Raw genomic sequence first — 20,281 nt, forward strand, 5'->3', positions numbered from 1 at the left:
CCAATTGAATATTAATTACTAATTATCTCAAAGGAATGTGAGGTTTTCCCTAGTATATTCAGTGGTGTAGTGAGGAGCCTTCTCCCTTGACTTAATCAGAACAATTCAGTAGGAGTCAAGTAGCTATTTTAAAAAAACAAACCCTAACTCTCTCGGATCTGACAAGCTCATTTGGGAAGGAGAGATGAATAAACTCAAGCTAGCTCCTATTTAAGATGCACGAGTTTTGCCTATCTCAATCCTGGTCTTTTGAGGGAGTCTTTTATGGCTGCTTTGCTTTCAAAACTAATTCTACCTCTGTGCTATGTGTATTACTAAGGTTCCATAAACATTCAGATACTGTTGGATTTAGAGAGGTTTTTGGTTTTTATTTTTATTTGAACTTTTTGAAGATATCAATAACAAATAGGCCTTGCTGAGAAGAAGTAAGTTTTTTGAGGTTTTAATTAAAACTACAGAAGCCAAAAAAAGAGAACTGAGGATGCGTAATGCTATATCTAGAGATGGGCAGAAGCATACCATCATTATTACAAAAAATATTGCAAAATTGAGTTTTTGTTAAAGGTAACCAGATGGATAGTACTAGGTACAAGTACTGAGACACAGAAATAGGTAAATCACTGCAAGTGTTCTCATGCTGTTCTGCCTAGGTGCCTTCAAAAGAGCTTTGCACCCACTAACTCTTAGATCCCATTGGAAAAAAATTAGGAACTACTGGGCGATAAGCCTTTGTGGAAAAACTGGCCACTTCATTTAGGTGCCAAAATGAGAATATTAGATACAGAGGTCTCAGCATCCACTAACTGGGGCTAGGCACGCTTGAAAATCTGGTCCTGAACATTTTGAGGCCAAAAGCAGTTCATTCTCAGTCTTTGACCCCCCCTCTTTTGAGACTGTCAACAAAGTTGCCAAGATGTCTGTTTGTGATGTGGGGACCTATCCATTAGGAAATAGGCCCAAACTAACAACTTATTTCACACTGGTCTCGTATCATTTGGCCACCGCATTACCAACCCCAAGCATTCAAAAATCATGAGACTAGCTTAAAAATCATGAGGGTTATTTTAATGTGAGTTCTTTTTCTTTGCCTTTAGGGTGCACTCACTTCACATTTTCGAGCTTGTCTCTGCAACCATGAAAGCTAGAAGCTTCAATTTAAACAAAAGTAAAGTTAAAATTTTCATGCAATCTCTTGATACCAGCATATGGAGCTTTAAGAGAAACAAAAAAACGTGTGAGACTTAAGGGTTGGCAGTGCTGTCATGGATATTACTGCATGGGCCACATTCGTACCAGCAAACGAAGGTTTTATCTGTCGTTTTATGAATTTGCCAAACCATCTGTTCCCTGGGAAACTTTACTTAAATTTGGAAAACCAGACTGATATAAAATCTCAGGTTGTTGAGACAGAGGTGGTTAAATTGTTTACAGCTGCCTGGGAATTAATACACTTCCTTTCCTATATAGTGTAATGCATCGTATTTCTCAGCCAGGTGCAGGACACCACATGAGGTTCTTGTAGAACATTCAGTTGGCACAAGAAACAATATTTTTAAGTCTTCACATATAACTGAGTTACCAGGGCTCAATAATCATTTTCTGGAAGATTAGTCCTGCCCTACAGCAGGTTTTTATGATCATTAAAGCTAGAATGAAAGCAATGGGCCTGGATTTCACACTTTTGTATCCTGCTACACTGGGGCTTTGATTTGTGACTTGTTTTTCTCTGCAGTGGGTGCTTTGACACCATTCTGAAAGAAAGAAACTGACAGTACACAAATAAATAAGCTAAATTGTAGGAACAGCTCCACAAGGGGGTAACTGCCACATTAACTTGGAGAAAAATATTTGAAATAACTTGATAACCATTTTCCAAGGCTGCTCATGGAGAGATTGTGCACTTGTACATTTTAATCGTGACCTTGTGGGTTATTTGTTTGCTTGTTTTAACAAAGCTCAGAAGTCCTAAGAACCAAGGACTCCTCTATCAAATAATTCTATAACAATTTCAGCCCTGGAATGCGCAAAACGATGGCTTTGAGACAGTCTGGCTAGACAGCATAATTTGAGTCCCCCTTTTTTTTTTAATTTATTTTATCAGCAATTTAAATGTTGTGAAAGGAACCTGAATAGTGATCTTCAATGAAAAAAACCCACCCCCACTGATTTTGATGGGCTTTGGATCAGGCCCTTAGCTGCTTGCTTATATGAGTGAAAGATTAACTAAAACAAGGGGCAGCTTAGTGATGAAGAAACAGATGTCTGAACAGGGTTGCATATTAAAAAAATCCTCAGATTTCCTATCCTTTTTCTAACATACCATATGCCCAACAAAATACGCTTGCAACTCTCAGCAAGTCTTCCTTTTCTTCTGCTTTTAGCAGAAGTGCGCGCTCGCTCTCTCCTTTCTTTACTTAAAAATGTAGAACTGTTTCAGGTGGTTTGTGGGGGGTTTGTTGTTGTTGTTTGGTTTTTTTTTTACTGTCTTGAGCCTTTAACCTAAATAATATAGAATATATTTCAGCTGCAGCCTACATGCCTTAAGCTCTGTCTTGCATCCTGGCCTCTGCCTTTTAAACCTCAAGCACTGAAATTCTGAACAGATCTCACCACAGACTTTGCATGAATAGTTATATACACCAACATCATGTCCTAGTCCCTCTCAAGTGCCAGCCAAACCAAATTGCTGTGGCACATAAACAATTCTGTTCATTTTCATTCCCATTAATATACTGCCAAACACAGTAATAGTCTAAAACTTTTAGTGATATGAATAAAATATTATATCATGGACAGCAAGAAGGAAATGCAGTTTATTCTCACTCAATCAGGGGATATGCTTTTTCCCCTTCAAAGGCTGATAAATATTATATCCTAGCGTAATCCTTGATGCATACTCTACTTATATAGTTTGTGTGTATAAATCTTATAACATAACTAGAGATTTATATATGTGACATTGCAGTGAGAAAGCAATATTAATTATGTCATTGCATTATTACAATGCCAGAAAACTTCTTGAGTTGGCCAAGAGCAGATGTCGGTGCAGGAATTATATAAAGCTACTTTGCCAAAACACTACCAAATGAAGCTAAGAGAGAAAAAAAGAAACTAATTAATTGTATTTGAATGTCAGTCATGACAATCCAGAGACCGCATTTTCTTTGCTAAAACCATCTGAGGGAAGCTACAGCAATTCTTAATGACAATACGTTTTGTGTGTCATGTGAGCTGATCCAATTTTAAAGTGGTTAAAATGTGTCTCCAGAAATGTGAGGAAGGGTTTTCAATCAAGTTAAAGAACTTTAAGTACGCAAAAGCCATACAGGGTCAGATCAAAAGTCCATTTAGCCCACTGTCCTGTCTTCCAACAGTAGCCAGTGCTGGGTGCCCCAGAGGGAATGAACAGAACAGGTAATCATCAAGTGATCCATTCCCAGCTTCTGGCAAACAGAAGCTAGGTACACCATCCCTGCCCATCCTGGCTAATAGCTACTGATGGACCTATCCTCCAGGAACTTATCTAGTTCTTTTTTTTTTTAAGCCTGTTATAGTCTTGGTCTTCACAACATCCTCTGGCAAAGTCTTCCACAGGTTGACTGTGCTGTGTGTGTGTGTGTGGGGGGGAGAGAATACTTCCTTTTGTTTTAAACCTGCTGCCTATTAATTTCATTTGGTGCCTAGTTCTTGTGTTTACTCCTTCTCATAACACTTCCTTATTTACTTTCTCCACACCAGTCATGATTTTATAGACCTCTATCATGTCCCCCCTTAGTTATCTCTTTCCCAAGTTGAAAAGTCCCAGTCTTATTAATCACTCCTCATATGAAAGCTGTTCCATACCCCTAATAATTTTTGTTGCCCTTTTTTCTGTACCTTTTCTAATTCCAATTTGATTAGAAAAACCCACCTTTTTTACCCAGATAGACAGACACTTAGTGGTAGGGTTGCCAGGTGTCCAGTTTTTGATGGAATGCCCAGTCGAAAAGGGACCCTGGCAGCTCCAGTCAGCAGTGCTGCAGGGCTAAGGCAGGCTAGTCCCTACCTTTCCTGGCACCTTGCTGTGCCCCGGAAGGGGCCAGCAGGTCCAGCTCCTGGGGGGGCACACAGGGCTCTGCACACTGCCTGAGCACCGGCTCCGCACTCCCATTGGCTGTGCTGGGGGGGGAGGGGTTCCTGTGGGTGAGAGCAGCGGGCGGAGCCTCCTGCCCACCCTCCCCTGCCTAGGAGCTGGACCTGCTGCTGGCTGCTTCCAGGGCCCAGCACGGTGCCAGGAGAGGCAGGAAACCTGCGTTAGCCTCGTTGGGCTGCTAACCAGGAGCCGCCTGAGGTACGCCCAGACCCCAACCCTGAGCCCTAACTACCAGCCCTGAGCCCCCTCCTGCACCCCAAACACCTCATCCCTGGCCCCACCCCTGAGTCTGTATCCCCTCCTGCACCCCAACCCCCTGCCTCAACCCATAGCTCCCTCCTGCACTCTGAATCCCTCAGCCCCAGCCTGGAACACCTGCCCGCACCCTCATCCCAGAGCCCATATGCCCTCCCACATTCCAAATCCCTCTGCCCCAGCCTGGAGCCCTCTCCTGCACCCTAAACCCCTCAGTTCTGGCCCCACCCTGGAGCCCACACCCCAACCCCGTGCCCCAGCCCAGTGAAAGTGAGTGAGGGTGGGGGAGAGCGAGCCACTGAGGGAGGGGGAATGTAGTCAGTGGGGGCGGGGCCTCACGGAAGGAGTGGGGAATGAGTATGTGCTTGGGGCGGAAAGGGTGGGGCTAGGGTGTTCGGTTTTGTGACTAGAAAGTTGGCAGCCCTACTTAATGGTGCACTCCTCACAACATAGACACCACAAAAGGAACTCCTAAAGTACACTACAAAACAAAGACTAGCTAAACAAACCGTTTTCATGTAGTAGAAACCAGCTGTTTTAAATTGCCGTCAGCATCACAGAACCAAAGAAAAATATAAGTTGAAACATTAATTTTTACTTAAACCATTAAATAATGCATTCCATAGTAACCTCAAACAACTTCTGAAAAAGCTGCTAAAACTTCCATAAATGGGAATGCATGAATAAAACGTGACTTCAAATGGCTCGAGAGACCTGAGTATAGCTCTTCTGTATTTTTGGGAGAAAAAATGCATCCCCTTCTTTTGCAGCTGAAAATAGGAGTCTCAAAAGGTCTTAATTTTCATCGTGCTAGCAAGGTGTGTGAGACATATGATGCTAAAGTTCTTTCCCTGAAGAGTTTACAGTCGAAATAGACAACATTGCAAAAAAACAGTTGTTAGAGTTCCATGCCTTTAGTATTGATTGGCACATCACTTTTGGTATGACCTTGTAGACTCAGGGAAAATGCATTGTGTTAAAAAAAATATTTTATTTTTATTTTCTCTTCTCTCTCAATGTTAAATGTGTACACCAGTGGTTTTCAAACTGTCCGTCACGACCCAGTACTGGGTCACAGAATGTAAAGCACTGGGTTACGGCGGCTCTAGTCAGCACCACTGACCAGGCTGTTAAAAGTCCCGTCAGCAGTGCTGCACAGCTAAGGCAGGCTAGTTCTACCTGTTCCAACACCATGCTGTGCCCCAGAAGCAGCCAACAGCAGGTCCGCCTCCTGGGTGGGGGGGCGCGCACAGGACTCTGCGTACTGCCCCCGCCCTGAGCACTGGTGCTGCTCTCCCATGGGCCGGTTACTAGCCAATGGGGGAGCTGGGTGGGGGGTAGTGCCTGTGGGTGAGAGCTGCTTACATGCCTCCACCTAGGAGCCAGACTTGCTGCTGGCCACTTCTGGGACACAGTGCCTCTGCACCCCAGCTGCTTGACTGACCAGGACCTGCCGAAGGTAAGCGTGCACCACAACCCCCTGCCCCAGCCCTGAGCCCCCCCTCAAAACCGTAGCCCCTTCCTGCGCCGCCAGAGCCCCCTCCCACACCCTAGACCCCTCATCCCCAAGTCCACTGGGTCACAGGCATCAACAATTTTCTTCAACTGGGTCTCCAGGAAAAAGTTTGAAAACCACTGTACACATATCACATTGTGCCTGTTCCCCTGGCTCCCTCCAGTGCACTATCTGGCTTAATGACATCCAGACAGTCTGTCAATGAGTCAAGCCTCATGAACAGCTATATGCACATAGTTGTGTTCCATACCATCCATTTCCTCACCCTCCTACCCCATTCAGATGACTAGTGACAGGACCTATTACTACCTTCCAAAGAAGAGGCTCCATCGTGAGCCAGCTTGCATTCCACCTTAGTTCCATTGCCTGCCAGGAATATGGGTTGGTGGCTGCTCCATGGAGCTGTGACCATATATGTGGTTTTTGGTATAGTTCATGGAGTCCTCAACACTTGGCCTTTTTGCAGTCAGAGGGAGACTCTGGAGTATACATACCCACAATGGGCCAGTTTGCAGGCCCTTTTCTGCCTCTTCCACAATCTTTTATTAAAGTTTTGCTGCATATCTCCCCACCTCTTTTTATTTATTTTATTTATTTATCCCCCCTATCTGTGGTCCCACAAAGTCCAGAGACTTCATCACTCTGCTTCTGGTATTGTCCAAGATGGCCTCCCATTAATCCAGGAAGAGGAAGCTAGACAACGGGGTGGATTATCTGTGACACAGGGGCCTATTTCCTGTCACCTGTTTGTTCATATATTTGAGCAGAATTTCTCTGGGTGGCATCATAGATTCATAGATTCATAGATATTTAGGTCAGAAGGGACCATTATGATCATCTAGTCTGACCTCCTGCACAACGCAGGCCACAGAATTTCACCCACCACTCCTACAAAAAAAACCTCACACCTATATCTGTGCTATTGAAGTCCTCAAATTGTAGTTTAAAGACCTCAAGGAGCAGAGAATCCTCCAGCAAGTGACCCGTGCCCCATGCTACAGAGGAAGGCGAAAAACCTCCAGGGCCTCTTCCAATCTGCCCTGGAGGAAAATTCCTTCCCGACCCCAAATATGGCGATCAGCTAAACCCTGAGCATATGGGCAAGATTCATCAGCCAGATACTACAGAAAATTCTTTCCCAGGTAACTTGGATCTTACCCCATCTAAAACCCATCACAGGCCATTGGGCCTATTTACCATGAATATTTAATTACCAAAACCATGTTATCCCATCATACCATCTCCTCCATAAACTTATCGAGTTTAATCTTAAAGCAAGATAGATCTTTTGCCCCCACTACTTCCCTCGGAAGGCTATTCCAAAACTTCACTCCTCTGATGGTTAGAAACCTTCGTCTAATTTCTAATCTAAATTTCCTAGTGGCCAGTTTATATCCATTTGTTCTTGTGTCCACATTGGTACTGAGTTTAAATAATTCCTCTCCCTCTCTGGTATTTATCCCTCTGATATATTTATAGAGAGCAATCATATCTCCCCTCAGCCTTCTTTTAGTTAGGCTAAACAAGCCAAGCTCCCTGAGTCTCCTTTCATAAGACAAGTTTTCCATTCCTCGGATCATCCTAGTAGCCCTTCTCTGTACCTGTTCCAGTTTGAATTCATCCTTCTTAAACATGGGAGACCAGAACTGCACACAGTACTCCAGGTGAGGTCTCACCAGTGCCTTATATAACGGTACTAAAACCTCCTTATCCCTACTGGAAATACCTCTCCTGATGCATCCCAAGACGACATTAGCTTTTTTCACAGCCATATCACATTGGCAGCTCATAGTCATCCTATGATCAACCAATACTCCAAGGTCCTTTTCCTCCTCCGTTACTTCTAGTTGATGCGTCCCTAGCTTATAACTAAAATTCTTGTTATTAATCCCTAAATGCATGACCTTACACTTCTCACTATTAAATTTCATCCTATTCCTATTACTCCAGTTTACAAGGTCATCCAGATCCTCCTGTAGGGTATCCCTGTCCTTCTCTAAATTAGCAATACCTCCCAGCTTTGTATCATCTGCAAACTTTAGTAGCACACTCCCACTTTTTGTGCCCAGGTCAGTAATAAAAAGATTAAATAAGATTGGTCCCAAAACCGATCCCTGAGGAACTCCACTGGTAACCTCCCTCCAACTTGACAGTTCACCTTTCAGTAGGACCCGTTGTAGTCTCCCCTTTAACCAATTCCCTATCCACCTTTCAATATTCCTATTGATGCCCATCCACTGACTCCTAGGACTTGTTCTCTGAGTGGTAGGCGTTGTCCAGGGTTCTTTGTTCAGGGTCGTCTGAATTCCTTGTTTTTACTCTGTAACCTCGCTCCCATCCCTGTTTTTGCATTATTTGTCCCCCATATGTAGTTGATCCTTTTTGTTTTGCAACCTCTTCCTTTCCTTCAGAGATGATCATTTGTTTTTTCTGGGAGGAACCCACTTCTTCTCAAGGATTAAATAGGGTCATTTTAGCACTGCCCAAAACAGCCATTTCTCAGTACAGGATGAGGGACCTACTCCCTTACATTTGTTGGATCACACACTTGGGCAGAATTCCTCTGGATGGTGTTCAATGGCACTTTTTTTTTTTTTTTGTAATAGTGCGTGTCTTCTCAATGACCCCTTCCAAATCCCTCATTCTGAACCTTGATCTCCTCATCCCCATTCTGGTTTCGTTCTTCATTTCCACAAGCCACTTAGGTGACCCTTGTGTTCTGTTTCTCCTTAGTTTCTGCTAAGGGGGAAAATGTTGGTGTTTTCATAAACAGAATCTCCTTTTGGGCTCTGCCCACTACAGAAGCTCAAATAGGTTTAACATGTCCATTACAGCAGGTGGCCTTTTAAGGATGGACTTCTGGGTATTTTTAGTTCTTGGGGAAATCCCCATGAAGCACCTGACTAGAAGGGACACATGACCAGGAAGAATAATGGGAACTGGTGATTACCTACAAGGACTATATGAGAAGTAGACTGAGTTCAGGTTGAAGGAGATTAGGAACTGGAAAAGATCTGGTGTGGGACTTTTCTCCAGGCAGCTATCCTTTTGCAGGCTGCTGTGAAGAACTGTGGAACTGGTGAGCTGCCTGTGTAGAGGAATCAGAACAGGAGCAAGACTAGCAGGAAGCAGTGATAAAAGTCCTCAAAGGGCTGGGGAGCTGGATACAAGGGTAAAGAGTTGAATACCTTTAGTGTAAAACCATTAATAAACCAGAACCCAGAGGGGAGATCTTAGTTTGGAATACTAGTTCTGTGGCATATGAATACTTAGAGGGATTGGAAAAAAAGGGAAACTGAGGCCAGTGGTGAACCTTAATGTGGCAGGTACTTTGATATTGTTATGTGGTGTTTAACATCCTGTTAGTTAAAATGTGTTTAATGTTGCTTGAAATATGCCTTATTTTCTCAGTGTGCATAGGGCTTATGTTAGAATAGGCCCCAATCCTACAATGTTCACAGTACTCATTGCAGAACTGGGGCTTTGAGCTCCAAGGAAGGTGGAGTAGATGTGTTGATTGGGGTTTAAGTAATACCATGACAGTTAGAATTAGATGACTTTGGCAAAGGGGGTTAGGCAATGTAGAATTATTCTCTACAGTCCAGTTTCTGCTGCTTTTAACCGATCTAGTTTTAAATGTCTTGAGCAATAGGGCTCCCAGTTCTTTTGGGATACACCTGTGCAGGCTAAGTCTCCCCTCCAGGAAGACTTCTGACCTGATATTCAAGACGAACTGTTAATTTCTCCCCAATTACAATCCCTTGTAAACTATTTTCGTTCTCTAAATTCCCTCCTGTTTGTTGAGAGGTCTAGAATATGTAGTGAAGTTTGTATTAAGGTTGCCCAGGGTGTCCTTTCTCCTCTCCAGCCTCACTCAAAGTTTTTTACTTCCTTTTTACTTAATCATTATGTACTTGACTCCACATGCAACTCCAGGTCTGTCAACATTATATATTTCCTGTAATCAGAAATCAATGATTGAAAGAACATCCAGACAAAGAAGCTGTCAAGCTGATGGCTTTTCTTTTTTTACACTTTAAAAATAAGGGTGGGGTTTTTTTTTGGGGGGGGGGGCTGCGGGGAGGTTCCCCTTTTGTCCTCAGGGGTACGGAATTCTTTTAGATACATGCGTTCATGTTTTCTGTGATCCTCCTATAGGATAAAAGTAACCATTTTTAAAAATGGAAGTCAATTGTTAATTAGCTAATTGTTTTTAGCACATATGGGAATTAAATTTAAAAATAAACTCTAGGACATTGGTAGATCACTAGCCCTTGAGATTGATTTTTTTTTTTTCCCAAGGTGAACAATTTCTCATTGTGTCTTTCAGATCTTATCCACAGCGTAGTCTCTCAGCTTTGTAAATGTCTGTTCTGACTTAAAGTCCTCTTCAGTGTACAGTCTCCTAGATTCTGGCTCAGGACTGGGCTGCAAATAGCAGATGATAGAAAGTTATTTGTATCAGGAGATTATTTGGATAGTAAAAAATCTCCCTATACGATGACTGCCTTTAATACTCCGCTCTGTTATATTCGTGTAAGCACAGTAACTTCTTTGACTTCTGTATAATTACTCTGGTGTAACACAGTACTCCTTTCAATTACATTTTGGGCATGATAGTTAGGCACTTTTTCTGTAGCATCATGTTGTGCTTATTTCAAATTTGTCTAATCTGCTCTAAAATTTGCACATCAATTCTACATACTAATTTGTCTCTTGCAATTATCATTAATAATTTTAGTGCAGCAGAAAGAGTGCTATTCCTTTTGCAAACTTCATATATGTGTTTCTCCTCCAGGGGCTATACTGAAGCTTAGCCTTGTGTAAAATAACTGGCTGTCTGGTCTGTGACTCACGTAGATTACTTAAACTTAAAATTGTTCTAGAAAGCTTAACGAGTAAAAGTCCTTGGTTCTCAGCATTAAAGAATTTCTGACAAATTCGTATGCCCGCTTTAATTGCCAACCATCAATTTTGCAATTAAGATTGATTTCAGGTGCAATGACCGGCCACAGTAGCAGCTTATATTTATTTGAATTGATAAAACTATATATCAAGAAATCACCTATCTGACAAAAAATAGCCACAAACTGATCAACAGCCACCAAAACTCCCACAGTACTAGAGGTGGAGTGGAGGAGGAACTTAAATTTGTATTGAATCTGAATCTATATCAGGAACAAGCTACCATATTTTAACTTCATAGTATAGTGAGGAATATCAAGCTTTGCCTACAAATATTTATCTGAATGGAGTTAGAAAATTCTTACTGATGAAATATAAACTGAACTGCACCATACATGGGTGTAACTAACCTATTAGTGGAGGTGCAAATTTATTTATTTTGGGAGTGTGGTCTGAAAAGTAGCTTTCCATTGAGCATGAAGAGTTCTGTTCAGAGAATATAATAATGGTAATCTTTTTTTTTTTTTTTTGAGGAGGGGGGCTTCAATTCTCAAATATAAATGTATGTTTACATGCAGTGAAATAGAACCAGGGCTAAAAAGGCTGTAAAAATGAATTTGTACTCCAAAAAGTGACCAAAAATGGCAAAACTTTATTAGGCAGATCTGCTTTCTCTGAGTATTCAGTTTCTCTGATGTTTTGTTTTATTTTAATTTTTCTCTCATTACTGCAAAAATATGGTAAGCATAAGAAAAAATTGGATTTTTTTCTTGACTGATCAACAGAACTGTTAACTAAGTTACACAGGTAGTGCTGCAATAGGATCTCCACTTTGTTCAAATTATGCCCACTCGGGCTGCATAGATAAAACAGAGAAGGCAATAAATGCACAAGTGTAATTGAAAGCATCATTTGGTCATCTGAATATTTCTGGTGGTGAAGTGCACACAACACCATCTTGGCTTTCAAAGCTGGTAGGTTTAAAAAAAACAACAAAACCCTTACACCTGTAAACTTAGAACTTCTGATTTGGAAATTGACATAATACATGTAGAAACCACCTGATCCTACTTTTACAAAGTCCCTTGTCAAAATATGACCACACTTTTTTACTTATAGGTGAACCATATATAGATAGAAGCAGAGGCCTTCTTCGCAAGAGAGAGAAGATTGCCATTATTCTTTCAATTCCTCCAATAAGATTAGTAAAGAATGTGCACTCTCCCCTTCAAATTTTGTGTATTAGACTACCTTTGTATTATTCATCCATAGTTTTTATGGATCATTGTACTGCTGAACTGAACTCCATATAAACTGCCCACTACCAAGGCTCCGGCCATTACCTGTTTATAAACGAGGATTATTAGTGGTAAGCCTACAGGGTGACAGACTCTTGCAAATAGACTGAGGTGGGTATTTTAAAAACAAATGCAAATTATTATTCGAGTTAAAATGTGTTATGAGTTCTTGCTGACATTTGTGCCATCTCAGAAAGAGGTGATCTGGTTTAACAAAATTGCTCTACAACCAATCCCTTAATATTATAAAAACAAAATTCATGTGGAGAATGTCAATAACTTTCCATCACCTTTGTAGATCACAATATCCACAGACTCCCCTTTTACCTATGAATCATATCTGGGGTATTCTGGTACCTGTTCTGACTTGTCTGTCTCTTCACATGATTTCTTCCTACCTTTGTTCTAGTTGAAAATACACCAACTACAGAAAAGGGTGGGGGAAGGGTATTTTTGGTTAGTGAGGAGGATAGGGGAGGAGCAAAAGTACCGAGTAAACGTCAATTAATTTATCCAGATTTGTGATATTAAGTAGTGATGGTAGTGTTTAAGGTTTCTGATCACTTCCTTTCCATATGGGGGGGGGGATTGTTTGTAAAAGAAGACGCTGCGTATGTTTTTGTGCTGTTTTGACGAAGTTTTTGAATGCTCACAATGTAGAGAACAAAAGTGAGAGGAAGGGAGAAAGACGATCAGAACAACACTGAGATAAGTTTGTGAAATCTTCAAAATGTCACCGGAAAAAAACGAATGATAGTAATGAGAAACCGAGCACGACTCGGAGCTGCTGAGAGGGTACCAAGTGGTGGATTTTGTCACTAGGATCCAGTGTTAAAATGATCAAGCTGAAAATAAGTTTAAGGCTTTTTGCAAAGCTGGAGCGGAGGAAAACGTTGGTGCCTGTGTTCTGCACGGCTGGCGCGGCGCTTTGCGTGTGTGCGGCTGCCTGGCCTCGCGGTCCGGATAGATCTGGACTGCCTCTTTGCCTGCGGAATGTTGTGTGGGTTTTCCTAGCCCCGGCGGCTTCCTGTGCTACTTGCTGGCTTCTTAACAACAAGGCAGGAACCAAGCGGGCTGTTGGCAAAGCCGGACGCAGCAAGGCTGCGAGCCGGTCTTTAGCAAGCAGAGGGGGGAGAGCAGAGCTCTTTTCGGAAAGGACTTTGCGCGGGACCTGTACCTACTGCCTGCACAGCCCACTCGGCCTCTGTGGGCTTCAGCCGGGGCTCTGCTTCTCGGCCGCTGCAGTGTCAAGGAACCCGAGCCTGGTCCGAAGCGGCTCCGAGGGCAAGGGGGAGCCAGGCTGAAGTGATGACACGAAGTTTCGCTCCCGCCGGCGTCCCAGAGTGAGTTTCACTTTGCTGCTGGGGGCTTGTTAGAGCGGCGAGGCAGGGAGGAGCCGAGCCGAGCCGAGCCGCCCGCGTGCAGTGCCTGCCCCCCTCCCCAGGTGTCTCACCTGCTGCCGCTCTCGCTGCACCGCGGGCCTGGGGGTGGGTGGGGGAAGCGGGCTTTACCCGCCTGGGAGGCTGCTCCAGCGCCCAGCACGGGGCGGGACCCCCGGGGGGCGATGAGGGGCGGGGGGACCGCAGTGCTGCTCTCCAGGCATCACTTAGAGCCCGCGGGCTGGCCGGCAGGGAGTGAGGGTAAGTAGCTCCCGCAGCCTGGGCGCTGAGGCCGGCAGTCGCTCCGCTGGCGTCCCCCCTACCGCGCACCGCCGCCTGCCTCTCCGCCCTGCCCCTGCCGCGCTCTCCCTTCCCTCTCCCGCCGCGCGGCAGCCCCCGCCGCCGCTGGGAGCGCGCGGCCCCTTTAAGAGCCCAGCTTTGCCTCCCGGTAGCTGAAGGTCATTAAACACAAAAGCTCTCCAGCGCTGCGGTCCAATATAGCGCATGCGCCCTGCCCGAGGACTGGCAGGGAGACGGCAATATGGCGAGAATGCCTGGCAGCGGCGGCGACTGGAACACCGGCAGCGGCGGCGGGGAGAACAATGCGGGGGACCGGCCGCCGGGCCGCGGCGGCACCCACCGCCCCCACCACTACTGCAGCGCGGGGGAGGACGAGGACGGGGAGGACGACGATGAGATCCAGGAGGTGCAGATAACGGGGGACGAGGAGGACGGCGCCGATGGGGGGTTCCTGCTACTGGACGAGGAGGAGGAGGAGGAGGAGGAGGAAATGGGGCTGGAGTGGGACGCCGAGGAGGAGCCGCTGGAGCCCGAGCCGGTCCTTATGATCAGTATGGACCGGGGCAGCAGCGGGCTGGACTCCTCTTGCGGCGGCGGCGGCGGCCGCCTTGGAAGCGGCTGTGGCGGCGGCATCGGGGCAGCAGCAGCTGGGGGTGCCCCAGTCCCCGCTAGCGCCCGGGGCGCGGAGGACTCGGACCCGGAGACCGACCTACTACTGCAGCGCCCCGAGCGGGCCCGGCTGAGCGAGAACACCCGGCTGGCCACCCGCTACGCGGTGCGCATCTTCCGGGAGTACCTGAGCGAGAAGTCCCAGAGCCCGGACTTCGAGACCATGGACAAGGGGGCGCTGTGCCGGGTGCTGCGCTCCTTCTACGCCGAGGCCCGCTCCAAGAGCGGCCAGCTCTACTCCAAGTCCTCGCTCATCAGCATCCGCAGCTCCCTCAACCGCTACCTCAACGAGCCGCCCTACTGCCGCACCCTGGACCTGACCAAGGACCCGGAGCTGCGCGCCGCCAACCTGACGCTGGCGGCGGTGATCCGCAAGCTGGAGGAGCAGGGCGCGGGGCCGGTGGTCCAGAAACAAGCCATCACGCGGGCGGACCTGCGCAAGCTGTACACCTGCAGCGTGTTCAGCACGCAGAGCCCCTTCGGGCTGCTCAACAAGGTCTGGTTCGAGACCTGCATGTACTTCTGCACGCGGGGCCGCGAGAACCAGCGCGAGCTGGAGGAGGACTCCTTCGGGCTGGCCATGGACGAGGACGGCCGCAAGTTCGTCTACTTCAAGTCCCTGGGGCCCTACCACAAGTCGCGCTCCTCCTCCTGGAGCAAGAAGCGGGCGGAGAGCAGCGACGAGGAGAACCTGCCCCGCATGTACGAGACGGGCACCGAGTTCTGCCCCTACTCCAGCTTCGTCAAGTACCTGGCCAAGCGCAACCCGCTCTGCAAGGCCTTCTTCCAGCGGCCGCGGGACCACTGCAGCGAGGGCGATGTCACCTGGTACGAGAACAAGGCCATCGGCAAGAACCTGCTGGGCACCCGCATGCAGATGCTCTCCAAGGCGGCCAAGCTCTCCAAGACCTACACCAACCACTGCATCGGCGCCGTCTCCATCGCCACCCTCAACAGCATCGCCGGCATCGGCACCAAGCTGGGCGGGCACCACCCGCACCCCGCCGGGGCGGCAGGGGGCTGCTACACCGCCGCCCAGGCCATCCTCAACGGCGGGCACCGGCACCGGCCCCCGCCCGCCCCAGCCAACACCTACATCCTCCCCAAAGACAGCGACGTCCCCCACGTGAAGGCGGAAGCGGCCGCTGTGACCCCGGCCAAGCGCTCCCTCTACGAGGCGGTGTACACTGGGGCGGCCGCAGCCGGGGGGGATGCCTGCGGCCCCTCCTCGTCCCCCAAAAGACTCTGCCTCCGCCCCGCCGAGCCGCTGGACGCTGCTGCCGCCGCTGCCTCCGTGGTGGTGGTGTCAGTGAAACACGACCCCCTGCCTCTCCTCCTCCCCGAAGCCAATGGGCACAGAAGCACCAACTCACCCACAGTAGTTTCACCTGCTATTGTTTCCCCCACACAGGTAACAAGAAAACCCGACCCATCTCTATACACAACCCCTCCTTCGCTTCCCAACCCTTCCCCCCTCCAGCGCCTGCTCCAGCCAACACCAGACCCCTTTGCAAGGACCAAAGCACACTGCGCACCCTGGGACACTTCAGACAGGCAGCTGCTGCCTCTTTGACCTTCTAGTGCAAGTCTCACTGTACAGGCATGAAATAGTCTTGTTGCAAGTTACTAAACTTCCGTGCTCTTAGCGCGCCCCGCCCCCCATTCCCCGCCCCCCATGGAGCTCTCTAAGTAGTTGCACTGATTCCTGATTTCTGGTGTTAGCTGCAAGTTTGGGCTCTCTGTGACTTAGAGCAAGCTTAGAGTTAATCACCTTCCTTGTGAGAAGGAGGTATGAAATCCCAAATCACTCCTAAACTAAAGTTTAGAATTGTGTTCCCAGAGCGATAGGATTAGTAAATGGACTGTGCAGGCTCCTGCTTTCTTTTTACAGTAGGTGTGAGTTTTACATAAATCAAGTCAAAATATTAAATAAGAATTTGAAAGATAATTAGCATGCATGATCTTGATGTGCTAGTGAGTTGTTTAAATAACCTCATAAATGCAGGAAACAGACAAGAAAATACTCAATTACACCTTAGTAAAGAGTGTAATTTTAAACTGTAGAAGTTTTCAAGAGAGTTAATGTGACAATTGCATTCATCTTGTGTGTGTTTATTAAAATAGCTCTGTTTCCTGGCAACCATTATTTAAAAAAAGTAAATTGGCTTTAGTTGCACAGTTGCATTAGTTACCATTGCGTCAAAATAGACAGCATTCGATAATGTCAAAATATATAGCAACAGCAAAATTCCTTGAGTTAGCCATAGTGTAACTGTGGAAGGAAATGAGATTGGGTAGGTATGTTTTATGTAAGCAAATTAGCCTTGTCAGAACCATTGAATAGGTATAGGTTCTGGTGTATGCATCAACAACCCTTCCACCTATACACATGCCCCCTTCTCCCAATCCTTTCCTGTTGATTTTCTTGGTGGGTTTAAACCCAAAGTTACCTTAGGACTCTTAATTAAAAGATATACCGAAGAATACTTTTACTGTTGAGTTGGAAGTAGGAATTCATTCTAACTAAATCTGTAAAACTTTCTTCAGTTATGTTGCACTCTGTAAAATACTATGTTTCGGGCAATACTTTTAATGCTAGCTGCAGTAGGTGATTACAAAACACCCTCTGACATTCTGGTGTCAAGCAATAATCATCTCAGTCATAGGCCTGAAAGAGCAGTGTTCAGTGAACACAGGTATATGACATGCCTGAGCAGTTTTCAAAGTGGAAATACCAGTTCTGGACAAACTGACCCTTTCAAACAGTTTGCCAGCTAATCAACCAGCCTGAAGGCTAATTGAAAAAAAGAATCTTTCTGTGAATTATAGTATTTATGTTGTCTAAAATAAATGTGACCTCTCCTTAGTAGTGGGGGGTTTTGGTCACTTGAGTGCAGTACTGTAGTTTGATCTCCTGCTGTGTATATCTGGTGTCTTTGAATAGCTTAGAGGGTTGATTATGAGCAGATAGTGTTTTTGTTTTAGCTTATTATTTCAGATATAAGCTAACTCTCTTCACTATATTTTAACTGTAAACTTACCCATTCATTGGCTTATGACTTGGAAAGATATTTTAAAAATTTAAAGGTATTTTAGTTTAGAATAGCTCTGTGTACATGAGTAAGGAAGAGACAAAGGGAATAAGGCAACTGAGCTTGACAGACAGATGTTTATGGTTAAACACACTTTTACTTTTATCAAGATGGGCCACTTTATTCGTCTTAGTTAATGTAGTTCTCCTTGAGTCATAATACTGTATAGTTTGATACCAGGCCATATCTTGAAATTTCTACTGCTGCTTATAATACTTAAACTTCCCCTTAGGTAAGCTTTATGTAAGTGCTGTACTGTCTTGTTTTTTTTTTTTTTTTTTAATACCAATGACAATTACAGACAAAAAGCCAGGCTATTAAGACAGAAATATATAAAATAGATGTTTGTTTTCTTTCTTGACTATATCAAGAAAGAAAATGAGAACTCGGTGACAACGTTACCGTCAATTTTGAAGTAGTTATATAGGAACGTCCAATTCATCCTTGTATAGCTCATCTAATGGTGAACAAACTACACACTCGCTTCTGAAGAAAAGACTCATTTTGCTTTCTTTACAAAACTGATTAATTTAAATCCTTACTGATAGTTGGGGGAAGTTTGCTGTTCCAACTGATGCTGGAATGAGCAGTTGTGTTTGTTTTTTTTTTCTTATGGGACATATCACAGAATGAAAATATACCGTTGCTTTGTAAATGTGGGATAGAATTTTTTTTTTCCCCACCATTTTTAAATAGAAAGTCAATGTTAAACTTTTTCTCCTTTAGCTACTTTTGTATAATATAGCTATAATGATTGAGGTCCAGGGCATTTCCTGGGGAAATTAATGACTGGCTCGGGTTAATGGCCCGAGGCATCGCTTCAAACCATCAGCTATCCCAGCTGGTCATTAATCCCCAGGAAATGCCCTGGCCCTCCATCATTATTGCTTATAAAAAAAAAAAAGACTTTCTAGGCCTTATTAACTGAGTAGATCTCCTCAAGCGGTGTGACACTGAAGTCCATTGTTATCAAGAAATCAGTAATATTTGTCAACTTGACAATTGCAGACTGCTGTTATTGACCTCTATTATGAGTTTATTCATAAAGGGACAGATTCTGCCTCCCTAGTGGCATAAGGTACGACTCAGTGTGAATAAGTGGCAGAATCTGACCCACCATGAAAACTGGGTTACAGTGTGTTTGTGCTGTGTATGTGTGCGTTTTTCATAGCGTTAGTGACTTTAAGCAAGGTATAAAAGAGGAGTGAAACAAAAGTATTAAACTGGATTTATTTAATTTATTTAGTTCAGAATTTGAGAAGGCTATTAATTTTATGGATTATCATTGCTGCTTCGTCTTTCTTCTTAACCCTGAGATGTCTTTTAGTGCTGTTTGCAGAACTGCTGTAGGAGCCTCCTCCTGAGCCAGGGAAAGGTACATTAAGTGTTCGTCTTGACACATTTTGATCCAGCTATTGCTTTAGGTTGCAGTCCTGAGAGACATTATACAGTATATTTTAAACATACACTACTGTACCATCGTGCCACCACCTTCACTTCAGTCTTTATTTGCTCTGAAGCATAGCAATTTTCCTGCCACTAACAACAGTACTTCAGCTGAAGTTGATGACAGAGGGATGTAATTTAGCTGTTGTTCATCTCTAGTATTATTGAAAGATGAATAATAGCTGAAGTTTAAGCTTTTGATGTTGCAATGTGGTAGCTGTTGAGATTTATAGACTTGATACATACTGAACTTAGTACAGTTATAATAGCCAAAAAGAGGTCTAAGAAAAACAGATCAGCTTCTTCCGGGGGGGAAATTACCCATCATTTCAGAAAAAGCTTCTGCTATGATGGTTCTGTAGCATAGTTGTGTTCTAGGTACTTCTGAGGAATTCCATAAATATCAAAATATAAATCCTATCAAACTTATAATAGTTAAAGCATGAGCAGTGTTTGCGTTTGTCATCACTCTATGTTGCAAGTGTTCATCAGGCTTTCAAAGTTGAAACCAGGGCTAGCTTTCTTTTATGGAGCATGAGAGTTTTCATTGCCTTAAATGCTTCAGAGAAAAGCCATATGTTGACAGAATTAGAAAGCTGGTTCTGATTTCAAGTTCTGAAAAGGCAAGAGGTGGGGGGGAAAAGTACTTTATCTCCTTAAGTATGCAGCAGACACAGCTGATAAGTCTGTCTGGGGTTTTTGGTTCATTTTTGGTTAAGAACCTATCTACTTGGTTTAATTCTTGAAACTTAGAAATATAACATTACTATAAAAGTGGAAAAATAATTCTGTTTGCTTTAAAATTTGTTTGTACCATAGTAAAACCAAAGCCTCATTGTGCTGGGTGCTGTACAAGCATATAAGATAACAAAGCCACTTAGAATGTAGGCTCTTCAGAGCAGGGCCCTTGCTTTGGTATACGTTAGTACAGTGCATAGTACAATGGTACTGGGACTCCAGGCACTACTTTATTATTAATAATAATAATAAAAAAGACAAGATTCATGCATCAAAGGCAGGAACACAAAAACTGGGTGAAGAGTGATTGGCAAATAACAACATGTTGGTTTTGTGTAGGTTTAAAAAGTAAAGGAGTACTTGTGGCACCTTAGAGACAAACAAATTCATTTGAGCATAAGCTTTCGTGAGCTACAGCTCACTTCATTGGATGCATCGGGGCATCCGATGAAGTGAGCTGCAGCTCACAAAAGCTTCTGCTCAGATAAATTTGTTTGTCTCTAAGGTGCCACAAGTACTCCTTTTCTTCTTGCGGATACAAACTAACATGG

The 20,281-nt window shown here is 44.7% G+C and overlaps 1 protein-coding gene across 4 annotated transcripts in view; it reads left to right on the forward strand.

Moving 5' to 3' along the window:
• KCTD1 (potassium channel tetramerization domain containing 1) overlaps window positions 1-20,281 on the forward strand; it is a 137,414-nt gene that overhangs the window by 34,726 nt on the left and 82,407 nt on the right. Inside the window, exons 1-2 of one of the 4 annotated variants that reach the window (XM_077809040.1) lie at window positions 14,027-14,354; window positions 14,427-15,865. The exons of 1 other annotated variant lie outside the window; for it this stretch is intronic. In XM_077809040.1, coding sequence (XP_077665166.1) covers window positions 14,027-14,354; window positions 14,427-15,865 — 1,767 coding nt within the window. Of the gene's footprint in view, window positions 1-13,363; window positions 13,450-14,026; window positions 15,866-20,281 lie in introns of those variants that run through there. 2 more of the 4 variants (XM_077809042.1, XM_077809039.1) reach the window with 2 other exon arrangements.

Source organism: Eretmochelys imbricata, chromosome 2, assembly GCF_965152235.1.
Source record: "Eretmochelys imbricata isolate rEreImb1 chromosome 2, rEreImb1.hap1, whole genome shotgun sequence".
Classification (NCBI taxonomy): Eukaryota; Metazoa; Chordata; order Testudines; family Cheloniidae; genus Eretmochelys; species Eretmochelys imbricata.